Source organism: Amblyraja radiata, unplaced genomic scaffold (genome assembly GCF_010909765.2).
Source record: "Amblyraja radiata isolate CabotCenter1 unplaced genomic scaffold, sAmbRad1.1.pri scaffold_4_ctg1, whole genome shotgun sequence".
Taxonomy (NCBI): Eukaryota; Metazoa; Chordata; class Chondrichthyes; order Rajiformes; family Rajidae; genus Amblyraja; species Amblyraja radiata.
In genome coordinates, this window is record NW_022630571.1 from 443,032 (window position 1) to 456,167 (window position 13,136).

General features: G+C 39.6%; 1 protein-coding gene across 10 annotated transcripts in view; it reads left to right on the forward strand.

Annotated features, from left to right (window-relative positions):
- The window catches only part of tsc2 (TSC complex subunit 2), a 96,518-nt gene that overhangs the window by 46,410 nt on the left and 36,972 nt on the right, over window positions 1-13,136 (forward strand). For 5 of the 10 annotated variants that reach the window (XM_033016788.1, XM_033016787.1, XM_033016791.1 and 2 more), the window contains exons 24-26: window positions 4,058-4,160; window positions 5,271-5,368; window positions 8,701-8,826. In XM_033016788.1, coding sequence (XP_032872679.1) covers window positions 4,058-4,160; window positions 5,271-5,368; window positions 8,701-8,826 — 327 coding nt within the window. The remainder of the gene's footprint in view (window positions 1-4,057; window positions 4,161-5,270; window positions 5,369-8,700; window positions 8,827-13,136) is intronic. The other 5 variants (XM_033016796.1, XM_033016792.1, XM_033016793.1 and 2 more) reach the window with 1 other exon arrangement.

Consider the following 13,136-nt stretch of genomic DNA (forward strand, 5'->3'; position numbering starts at 1 on the left):
AAGTTGAGAAAGAGAAAATAGAAAAAAATAAAAAAATAAAAAATAAAAAAAGGAGATCATTATTTATAATCTTGACCAACCCTCATCCAGTCCTGAAACAGTTATTTTTTACAATTGTGTTGCACCATATGATTCCAAAAAAACGACGAATGGAGACCAACTCGTTATGAATTGGTCTGATTTATCCATTAGGAGGAATCGCAATTCCTCAAGATGAGCGGTGTCCAACATACTTGCAATCCACATTTTAAGCGTTGGTATTGATGTACCCGTCCAAAATTTAAGTATTAATTTTTTTGCTATTATTAAACCATAGTTAAAGAATAGATTTTGAGATGTGTTCAATTTATTCCCATCTTCCATTACACCAAATATAATCATTTCAGTATTAGGTTCCATTCTTGTCTTGAATAATTTTGTAAATATTTCAAAAATATCATTCCAAAATCTATAAAGTTTTATACAGGAAACTAAGGAGTGTGTTATAGTTGCATTTTGGGCTAGACATTTATCACAAGTGGCGGATATATTTGGATAAAATTTGTTCAATCTTGTTTTTGAATAATATAATCTATGTACAATTTTAAATTGAATTAGATTATGTCTTACATTAATTGAACATTTGTGAATATATATCAAGTATTTTTCCCATGTAACCTTCGTGATTTTTATCATTAGTTCCCGTTCCCACTCTTTAAGTACCTCTGTCGATGGTAGGTCTATATTTAGAATACTATTATATAAATATGATATTAATTTTTGTGAGTCAGCTTCAATATTCATTGCTTCTTCCAATACTTCAGAGGTTATTTTTTGATATCCTTGTATATATTTTTTCATGAAATCGCAAATCTGAAGATATTTAAAATATTGGTTGTTTTTCAATTTAAATTTTAATTGTAATTGTTGGAATGATAGTAGGTTTCCCATTTCGTACATATCCCCGATCCTTCTAATTCCGAGACTTTCCCATTGGTTATATGTCTTATCAATAAGAGATGGTTTAAATAAAGGGTTATTCGCTATTGGCATTAACAATGATAGATTTCTTAATTTTAAAGATAATTTTATTTGTTTCCAAATTCTTATTGTACCATATATAATTGGGTTCTTCTTATATATTGTGTTATTCAGTTTTTTTGGGGAGAAGAGGATCGTTCCTATATTACAAGGATGGCAATCCTCCTTCTCCATTTTTATCCATTCTGTCTGTTGGGTAGAACTATCCAACCAATAAATCATATTCTTAATATGCACTGCCCAGTAATAATACATAAAATTCGGAAGTGAAAGTCCCCCGACCTCTTTTGGTTTACATAAGTGTTTTTTTGTGATTCTATGTGATCTATAGTCCCAAATATAATTAGTAATATTAGAGTCTAATTTAAAAAAAAAATATTTTGGTATATATACCGGTATAGACTGAAATAGGTATAGTAATTGTGGTAGGAAGATCATTTTTATTGCATTTATTCTACCTAATAATGATAAGGGAAGTGTTTTCCAAAATTTAATCAGCGTATTAAGTTTATTTAATAAAGGTATGAAATTAGCGTTGAATAATGCTTTATATTTTCTACTAATCTGAATACCCAAATATTTAAATGTTTCTGTTGCGATTTTAAAGGGGAACTTCAATAAGTGTGTAGGTTCTTAAGGTTTTAATGTCATGATTTCACTTTTATTCCAGTTTATTCTATATCCAGAAAAAGACCCAAATTCCTCTATTAAGTTTAATAAATTTGGTATGCTCGTTTGTGACTTTGTAATATATAAAAGTATATCGTCTGCATATAATGAGATTATATTCTTTGAGTCCCTGGTATTATAGCCCTGAATATTCGGATGAATTCTTATACTTTCAGCCAGGGGTTCTATCATAAGGGCAAATAGCAGGGGTGATAATGCACATCCCTGCCTATTACCCCTTGATAGTTGAAATTTTTGAGATAACATGTTATTAGCTAAAATTCTTGCCATCGGTTTATCATATAATAATTTTACCCATGTTATAAAATTCTCTCCCATATTAAATTTTTGTAGTACTTTATATAAGTATTGTCACTCTACCTGATCAAATGCTTTCTCTGCATCCAAATAAATAATTGATATATCTTCTTCCTCTACTTTATGCGAGTACATTATATTAAACAGGCGTCTCAGATTATTAAATGAGTATCTTTTGGGTATAAACCCCGTTTGATCAGGGTTTATCAATTTACTAATATATTTGCTTAATCTTCTTGCTAAAATCTTTGCTAAAATTTTCTGATCTGTATTTAAAAGTGATATAGCTCTGTATTCGGTGATCGGTGGGCGGCGCGACTCACGTCGCAGCGGCCTCTGCAGTCCGTCTGTCTTTTTATTATTTTTTGTCTCGTTTTTATTTTTATTTTTTTGTGTATGTGTGTGGGTATGTGTGTGGGGGGCGGGGGGTGGGGTAAACTTTAAAAATCTATCCCCTGCATGGAGAACCCGACCTTTTCTCTGTCGGGTCTCCGTTGTCATTGGGGCCTAGCACCGTGGAGCGACCTCCAGCAGGAACGACCTGGGGCTCCAGTCGCGGAGCCTGCGGACCTACTCACCATCGCGGAGCTGGCCGAGTTCGGAGTGGGTGGAGCTGTGGTGGCGCTCGGCTGTGACCCGACCCCCGGAGATTCGGAGGCTCCAACTGCAGGTCTGGCAGACAGGAACACCGGGAGCCCGCGGGTCCCTGCTGGGAGACCGCTTTTTGGGGCTTCCGCAACGGCGACTTCTCCCGCCCGAGTAGCAGGGTTGAAGATTACCTGGAGCGGGGCCTTACATCATCGCCCCGCGCGGCTTGGAATGGCTGCGGGACTTTGCTAGCACCCGCCGGGGGCTCCAACAACAAGACCCGGAGCGCGGCCTTGCATCACCCGGCGCGGCGTAAATGGCTGCGGGACAATTACCATCGCCCGCCGGGGGCTTTGACTCTGACATCGGGAGGGGAATGGGGAGTGCAGGGGAGAGATAAGTCTTTGCCTTCCATCACAGCGAGGAGGAGATGCGCTGTGATGGATGTTTGTGTAAATTGTGTTGTGTCTTGGTTCTTTCTTGTGTGTATGACTGCAGAAACAACATTTCGTTTGAACCTCAATGGGGTTCAAATGACAAATAAATTGTATTGTATTGTATGAGCCCGGATCTTCTAAATCTTTATCTTTTTTTGGAATAAGCGTAATAGTTGATTCTGTTAGTGTTTCAGGTAGTTTGTTTTCTTTAAAAGCATGGGAGTATAAATTAAATAAATAAGGGGTCGTTATCTCATGAAATTTTTTATAAAATTCATTATTAAAACCATCTGGTCCCGGTGTCTTACCATTTTTCAGCGATTTTATTGTTTCACCTATTTCTTTGATTGTAATTTGAGCTCCTAGTTCCTCTTGTTCCAAAAGGTCCAGTATTGGAAGATTACAGTTATCTAGAAATTTTTTTATTTTACTATCTTCTATTTTAATTTTAGATGTATATAAGTTTTGGTAAAATTGAGCAAATCTATTATTCATATCTTTAGGTAGTATTAGTAATTCACCTTTCTCTGATTTAATTTTGGTTATAGTATTTTCCTTTTCTCGTTTTTTCAATTGGCGAGCTAAAAGCTTATGTGGTTTGTCACCAAACTCAAAATGTTCCTGTTTTGTAATTTGGAATAGTCTTATTACTCTTGCCGATAAAATTCGATTAAGTTTAAATTTCAGTAATATTATCTTATTGTGTATATCTGTCGTGGAATCTTTGGCATTATCTAACTCTAACTCCCTGATTTCTTGTCCTAACAACATTTGTTCTGTCTTATTCTTTTTATTTTGAAAACTTTGATATGAAATTATAATTCCTCTCATAAATGCCTTAAATGTTTCCCATAATAAAGAAGGCAAAGTACCTGGTATATCATTTGTATCAAAAAAAAGTTTCATTTGTTGTTTTAAATATTGATAGCCTTGCACGTCATTTAAAATATATGTATTAAACCTCCACCATGTATGTTAGTTTAATTACCAAAGATTATTTTGGATTGTTGTTCTGTTTTTCTTAGATTCAACCAATATATAGTGTCCCTAGCACACCACGTCATAGCCATGTGGTTTATTCGGTGTCGGCTTGTGTTCAGGAAGGACTTTGTGCGATACATTACAAAAGTAAGATTCTTCAATGGTTCATTAGTACTTTATTGTCATATGTACTGAGGTACAGTGAAATGCATTTTAGCATGCAGCTCAGTACAAATATTACTATACATAAGCACATCTTAGATACAGTACAAGTGTCTAGAAATAGTACACTGAGACAGTATACAAGAGTTGCCAAGTTTGGCACATTTTCTAGTCCATAGTGATAAGTGCAGAATTCTTAACCTGACTATGAAGGCCCGTTGTCATGGCAGCATTGCAAGGTCAGCCTGGCCAAGTGTAACCGTTATTGTCCACCGCTGCTCTACCGCTCAGTGCAGTTGCAGGTTGCATCCGATCCAAGCATTTGGCCAGAGCCAGCCGAGCCCCAGGCTGATGCAGGGCCTCCAGCGGCCCTCTCCATCATCGTGGTGCACTCCACTGCACTTGCTTCTGCAGCAAATCTGCTTACCAGCCTTCTGTTCCTCGGGTCCGAGTTTCTATTTCTAGAGTGAAGTCTCCCTTGTTAATCAGTCCATATATTTTCCCAAATGAAATGCTGTTTTCATTAAATTGGCAAACATGCCAATGCATTTTGATTTTGGAAAGAAACACTGCCTCCATGTTCTTTGCGAGTGTTAGAAAACTTTTTTCTGCTCATTCCACAACTCCCTCAAAAATTCCGCCAACATAATCAAAAACTTGTCTCGCCCCGGTAATTCCTCTTTTTCCCTGCTCCTCTCAGGCAAAAGGTACAGAAGCTTCAAAGCATGCACTACCAGACTCAGGAACAGCTTCGTCCCCGCTGTTATTAATCTTCTGAATGGTCCTTCCATAAGCTAGGGTACTGTCCAATTCACCTCTACTCCATTGTAGAATTGGACTGGAACTGAAGTGCTACAATGCTGAGAACTATATTCTGCATTCTGCACCTTTCCCTTTGCTCTACCTATTATACTTGAATTTGATTTGATTGTATTTAAGTAGTATTTTTTTATCTGTTAGATAGCATGCAAAACAAAGCCTTTCACTGTTCCTTGGTACACGTGACAATTATAAAAGTAAACATTGTAATCAAGATTTGAATTTAATTAGTCTTGGTACTTTATATTTTGTTTTTTTTTCTAAACATTAAACAAGGGTCTCCGATCAAATGCCTTGCTACCATTTGAGGATACACACGAACCCAGCAGCTTTCGAGCTCGTAGCACAAGCTTAAACGAAAGACCATTCAAAAGGTAGGTTACCCTCCAGAGAAGGGAGCATACTTTTAACATAATTTCTCATCCAGCAAGATGCCCACAAGTAAACCATAATATAAAAGGTTGAATTTTGATATGTTCAATTGGCTTTTAACTTTGCTAGTGGAGCATAAAATGGGGATCTTTCGATCTGCTACTTCCTGTTACATTGGTGTTCAGCAAGCTGATAATTTTCTATTAGGCTGCCTAGCTGATCCATAAATCATCCTTTCTGTTTAGATTTTGTACTTGCATAAAAACTTGTTTACATTTAAACATGGTAATTTGGGGCAGCATAGTGGCACAACGGTTGAGTTGCAGCTTTACAGCGCCAGAGACCTGGCTTTGATCCTAACTACGGGCGTTGTCTGTACACAGTTTGTAAGTTCTCCTTGTGACGTGAGAGTTTTCTCCAGGTGCTCCGGTTTCGTTCCAAATGTCAAAGAAGTGCAGATTTGTAGGTCAATTGGCTTCTGTAAATTCTCCCCAGTGTGTAGGATAGAATTAGTGCACGGCTGATTGCTGGCTGCTCGTCGCAGACTTAGTGGGCGGAAGGGCCTGTTACCATGCCATATTTCTAAATTAAACGAAACTAAATTCTAATTCAAATTGGTTCAGGTGGTATTGGAGACTTGGGGGCCCTGAGTTTTGCTGCCATGGTTTTGTTTGTACAATCCAGCTGGCATTTGTGGAGTCAAATTGCCCTTTGCAAAGTCACTTTGGAAAAGTACCTGTTACTCTACAGGTGTTGCTTTCCTTTCTCTGGCACAGACTAGTTTGGGGAGGTGTGTGAAGGGTCCTTGCATGACATTTTATATTTGCACAATGGACAAGGCAGGGCATGAACATTGTGTTGGACGTGATTGGTTTATCTTCTTTTACTTAGATTCCTTGTAGCTGGCAGAATGAAGATTCTTAAGTCTTTTAGCCCAGAACATATTTATGTACCTTTTATAATTTTCAGTCCCAAGTCTAGCTGCAGAATAGTAGGAAAGATCATGTCATAGGAGCAGAATTAGGCCATTTGGCCCATTGAGTCTGCTCTGCCATTCAATTATGGCTGATCTACCTTTCCCTCTCAACCCCATTCTCCTGCCTTTTCCCCCCAATAATTTGATGCTCTTAGTAATCAAGAATCTTTCAGTCTCTGCTTAAAAATACCCAATGACTTGAACTCCACAGCCGTCTATGGCACGTTCACTACCAGTGCTGTCTGTGCAGAGTTTGTACATTCTCCCTGTGACTGCGTGGGTTTTCTCCAGGTGCTCCGGTTTCCTTCCACGTCCCAAAGACGTGGGAGGAAAAGTGCAGGTTTGTAAATTAATTGGCTTGTGAATTGCCCTAGTGTGCGGGATGCAAAAGTAGGATAACATACAATTAGTGTACGGGTGATCCATGGTTTGTGTGGACTCGGAGGGCCGAAGGCACTGTTTCCACTCCATATCTCGAAATAAAGAACTTATCTTTCTCCACTTTAAAAATAATCAATGATTTATCCTCCATATCCGTCTGTGGCAATGAATTCCTCAGATTCACCACCCTCTGGCTAAAGAAATTCATGTGCAAACAAAGGCTGTGCAGTCGGCTCATTTTATGATTTGTGTGCATGTTAGAGTTGGCTTCTGGCAAGCACCCTCACTGTTGCTGATCTTCCCTGATTATATTCTCCCATCACATCCTCCAACCTTGATGTCGGTGTTTATACATTTTACTCAAATTGAAACTAGTGCTTTCTTTTATTTCCTAGCTTGGTATAAATCGTATATAGTTGCACTGTACATGATTTATTTAGTGCTCAAGTGTACAGATGTTTAAGGTTGGAATATCGGCATCCGAAAGTTGAAATTAAAGTATATGTTAAACTGTAAATTCACAGCAGTATTTCAGATTTGCATTCACACTGAATTACTTTATTAGTGTTCAGAGTCAAGAATCAAGAGAGTCAATAGTGTTTTATCGTCAAATGTCCTAGATAGAACAATGACATTCTTACTTACAACAGCACAACAGAATATGTAAACATTGTATTCTGTAAACAATATAATAAACGAGAAAAAATAATTCAGTGTGTGTATATATATATATATATATACATTCACACATACACACATTTTTAATATATATATCTATATATATTCATATATATGTTTATTGTTTAATATTAAATAATTAAATATATATATTTATATATATAAAAGCAAACAAACAATAATAGTGAACCCCGAACCACCAGGTGATATAACATTAGTCTTAATACCAAATTTCCATCTGTTACTTTGCCCAGCGGCAGTAGGCCTGATTGATATGAGATGAACTATACGGTGCATTAGTCGTAAAATCTGCCCCCCTTTTCTAACCAATGCAATTATTTGGATGATATAAGATACTGTAAGATCATGTTCTAGGAGCAGAATTAGGCCATTTGGCCCATCAAGTCTACTCCACCATTCCATCGTTGCTGATCGATCTTTCCCTCTCAACCCCACTCCTATGCCTTCGCCCCATAACTCTTGACACCTTTATTAAACAAGAATTTGTCAACCTCAGCCGTAAAAATATCCATTGCCTTGGCCTCCACAGCCATCTGTGGCAATGAATTCCACAGATTCACCATCCTCTGACTAAAGACATTCCTCGCCCTTTCTAAAGGTAAGATGATTTAAAAAAAACATTATGGCCAAATTAATCCTTATTAAATTAAAGAAGGCAATTTAATACAATAATGTGTTCGGGTATGAGGGATAGTGTCCCCTGGAGTAAGTTCATAAATTCAACACTTTCATTAATCTCCTTTCCAACAATCAAGAATTGATGGCTTTAAGGGAGCCGTCTATTCTTAAACTTGAAGATTTAGATTGGCTATGTAAGAATTGTTTACAGTCGTGTTTCATTTTTGTAAAACCACTTACAGAATTATCAGCTCGCTCTGAAATAGCTTTGCATCTGTATTTCAGAAAGTTGTTGTCGAACTCTGAAATGTCATTCCAACCTTAAGTGCATGCGTTGCTTTTTCTGCCAATTGTTTGTAAATGTAGCAGGAGTTATAGAAGTTTATGTTCTGTAGCGTATAAGCTGTTTGATCTAATTTGCTATTTTATCATCTTCCAGATTTTGTTTAATGCTTTGAGTTGTTGTTTTTTTTTCCCCTTCCTCCTCCCCCCCCCCCCCACCCCCCTCCCTCCCTTCCTTTTATTCTTCTATGCTGGTGTTTGTTTTCTTCACTTTACTTGCCCGGGAACCTTTTCCCTGTTCTGTGACCTGACCATCAACTCCTTTTCCTCCCTAATGGCGTCTTTCCCACCTGCGGTGTCTTTGGGCTGTGCTGGTAGCTTGCGAGGCTCAAAGCCCCAAAAGCCAGGCTTGAATAGTTCACAAATTAAAGATATGAAAGACCTATCGGCAGTTGAGGCCTTCCGGTCCCGAAGCATCAGTGTCTCAGAACACGCAGTCCGAAGGTAGAGACAATCCGGAGCCTTTGCTCCGCAGAGTTTCATTTTTGGGGTTTCTGCATGCTGGGATGCTTGCATGACTTAGTTTTTAGACTCTTCTTCGAAAAGTACAATTTGCCATTTTCCACAGGGATATTGATATGAATTACTACTGTATTCAGGAACATAAATATTGGTCAGTGGTTGTCGATCAAGAATTCTGCTTTCCATCTCTCAATTGGTGAATGTGTGATTGATGGGCAGCATCGTCTCAGTGGGCTGAAGGGCCTGTTTCCATGCTGTATTTTCAAATCAATCACACTTTCAAGATACAGTCACTAGGCACTGCAGATGCTGGTTTACAACAAAAGACGCAAAGTGCTGGAGTAACTCGGAGGCTTAGGCAGTAACTGTGGAGAGCATGGATAGTTCACGTTGTCTATCCATGTTTTCCAGAGATGCTTCACCCTGGAGTCCACCCGTCCTATGGTCACCTATTGTTTGCCTTGTTTAGTTCTGGCCTTTTCTCGCCACCAATTTCCCCACCCCCCCCCAATCTATCTTTCAGTCTGAAGAAGGGTTGCAACCCGAAACGTCACCTTTTCCTTTTCCCCAGAGATGCTGCCTGATCCGCTGAGTGATTCCAGCATTTTGTGTCCATCTTTTCCAGAGATGCTGCCTGAACTGCTGAGTTACTCCAGCACTTTGTATCTTTTCAATTTTTTAAAATATATTTCCCAAGAGAAAATGTTTGTGTCCGATAGGAATGTGCTGATTGTCCGAACGACTTCTGTGGTATTTAAGAGATAATTTAAACCTTTTGACAATTTCAGGGCACACCTGAGCAATTTTAAGCTATCACAATTATGCTGCAGGGAAGTGCAGTAACTGTTGAGGAAACAAGGCCAATCCTATTTGTTCTAAAGAATCCATGGGTTATTGAGTGAATAAGGTATAATGAGTGGAACGGTGGCCCAACAGGTAGAGCTTCTGCTTCACAGAGCCAGAGATCCAGGTTCGATACTGGCCTCAGGAGCTGTCTGTGTAGAATTTGCATGTTCTCACTGTGACCATGTGGTTTTGTTTTGTTTAATGGAAACATAGGGTTTCCATTGTCACATCTGGCAAAAAGGAACTAGAACTAGATTTTGAAGGCATTTGAAAGTGTATAACTGCCATTAATCTTGACGTTTGGCACATTGTTTGTCTCACGATGTAACATTTCTGGCATGCTTGCGATGTTGGCACTTGAAACAGGCGTTAACAGACTCAAATTGGCTCCGTTGTTCCGATCATTGTTGACCGTTCCATTTTCCGGCCTCGATCCCATGTTCCTTGCTTGCCTTCTGTTCCAAGAAATCAATCAAGCTCTGACCGTTGGCCACAGTCCTCTGCCAATTCCAGAGACATGCAATCCTTTGCATGACAATATTGCTCCTCATTTCTGGCTCAAATGACTCATCCATGCTGATTGTGGGAGTTGTTATTTAAGATCAGCCATTCCTTTAACTCTGTTGCAGACATGGATTATTTTGTAAATCATTTATGTCATGTAAGACTTGCAGTTACAAACTCTGCAACAAGAAGCTGATCTTTACGTTTGCTCAGTTACACTTAAGATGAGGATGCTGATTGGCAGCTACTTGAGACCCCTCCTGAAAATAAGCATCTGAAAAGTTCTTGGTAAAAATGTCAGCTGCTATATGTCACCTTTATCTACCCACTAGTCATTGAACATCTTTCCCCTGTCAGGCTGATGAGGGCGTGTCTTGTTCAAACAACTTTTGATCCTTTTTGCGATGCAGCTTGATAAAAATTAATGTTACATGTTCAACAAATATAAAAGTTGGGAGGTCATGTTACAGTTATGTAAGATATTGGTGAGTCCACATTTAGATTATTGTGTTCAGTTTTGGTCGCCATGTTAAAGGAAAGATGTTGTCCAGTTTAAAAAGATTCAGAGAAGATTTACCAGGATGTTGCCAGGACTCGAGGGATTGAGATATAGGGGGAGGTTGAGCAGGCTCGGGATTTAGTCCTTGGAGCGCTGGAAGATGAGGGGTAATCTTATGGAGGTGTACAAAATCATGAGAGGAATAGATCGGGGCAACACACAGAGTCTTTTGCCCAGAGTAGGGGAATCGAGAACCAGATGACATAGGTTTAAGGTGAGGGGGTAACATTTTAATGGGAACCTGAGTGGGCAGGTACTATCGCAATGTTTAAGAAACATTTAGACATGTACATGAATAGGATAGAGAAATATGGGACAAAGCAGTTGGAATTAGAGTAGATGGGGCATGTTGGTCAGCGTGGACAAGTGGAGCTGAAGTTTTCACACTGTATGACCCTACCACTTTATGAGAGTTGAGAATACTAGAGCATATGGTCATATTACTGGATAAGCAGCTTGTTTATATAATTGATTGGAGATGAGAGTTTGAATTGAACTAATTTTGTATTGTATTGTATTTTAATGACCACACGGCCAGGCTGGTGGAATTTGTTATCAGTACAGCTCGGTACAGGTTCCAACATTTCATCAAACATTAAACATATAACATAGATATACATACAGACAGACACATTATATAATACATAAGGGCCATGCTTATTCTTATTCCTCACCGTACAGAGTTTAAAATGTTAATTGCAGTGGGAATGAAACTGTTTTTGAAGCGGTTTGTTTTGGAGGCAATTGTCCTGTAACGCCTCCCAGAGGGCAGTAGCTGAAAGGCATAGTGTGCAGGGTGAGTGGGGTCAGAGATGATCTTGCAGGCTTTGTGAAGTGTCCGTTTGTGGTAAAGTGATTCAAGGGATGGTAGGGATAAGCCAATAATTTTGGATGCTCTGTTGATGATGCGCTGTAATTTCTTCCGGGAGAGTGAGTCGAGACTGCCGAACCAGACTGTGATGGATGAAGTGAGGATGCTTTCGATGATGGCTGTATAGAAGCGGAGCATGAGATGAGACCTTACTCTGAACTTCCTGAGCTGTCGGAGATGGAAAAGTCTTTGCTGGGCTTTTCCATAGATGTGGTCTGCGTTTGTCCTCCATTTGAGGTTGTTGCTGATGTGGGTTCCAAGGAGTTTGAATGTGTCAGTGATGGAGATGGATTCACCTTTAATGAGCACAGGAGTTTTGGGGGATGGCTGGCGTCTTGGGTCGATGATTAGTTCTTTTGTTTTTGATGAGTTGAGTAAGAGATCATGGTCTGTGCACCAGGTCACTGCTTGGTTGACCTGTGCACGGTATTCAGTTTCTTGGTTGTTGGTGATGAATCCTATGATGGTTGAGTCGTCCGCGTACTTGTACAGGTTGACAGAGCTGTGGTGGGATGTGAGCTGGTTTGTGTAAAGGGAGGATAGCCAGGGTGAGAGAACACAGCCTTGGGGGTGTGCCTGTACTGAGGAACAGAGGGGAGGATGTGTTATTGTTGATCCTCACCCTCTGTTGCCTGTTCCAGAGAAAGCTGTGAATCCAGTGACAGATGCATGGGTCAATGTTCATGTCCAGTAATTTATTGAACAGTTTGGCCGGGTTTATTGTATTGAATGCAGAGCTGAAATCCATGAACAGGATGCGGGCATATGTGTTTGCGGACTCCAGGTGGTTCAGAATGTGATGAGTTGCTAAGTTGACGGTGTCCTCAACTGACCTGTTGGCTCTGTATGCAAATTGGTATGGGTCCATGAGTGGGGTGGTGACAGTTTTCAGGTGATTGAGTATGATGCTCTCAAATGATTTCATGACTGCCGATGTCAAGGCAATGGGTCTGTAGTCATTGAGGCAGGAGATGGTCTTGGTCTTGGGAACCGGGATGATAATGGATTCTTTGAAGCAATTGGGTACTGAGCTTTGACAGAGGGAGTATAACAATCAGGTAGTATACCAATATAAAAAAGACATTTGGCCAGGTACATGGATAGGGAAGGTTTAGACAGATGTGGGCCAAATGTGGACAGGTGGGATGTGTAAATGGTGCATCTTGGTTATCTATTGCATGCTGTCTGTGGAGTTTGCACTTTCTCCCCGTGACCTTGTGGGTTTCCTCCTGGTGCTCCAGTTTCCTCTCACATCCCAACAGACATGTGAGTTTGTAGGTTAATTGGTCTCTTTAAATTGCCTCTAACATGTAGGGAGTGGATACGAAAGTGGGTTAACATAGAACTAGTGTGAGCGGGTAATGATAAGGTCATACGTCATAAGGAACAGGAGTAGAATTAGGCCATTCGGCACATCAAGTCTACTCCGCCATTCAATCATGGCTGATCTATCTCTCCCTCCTAACTCCATTCTCCTGCCTTCTCCCCATAACCTCTGACACCTGTACTAAT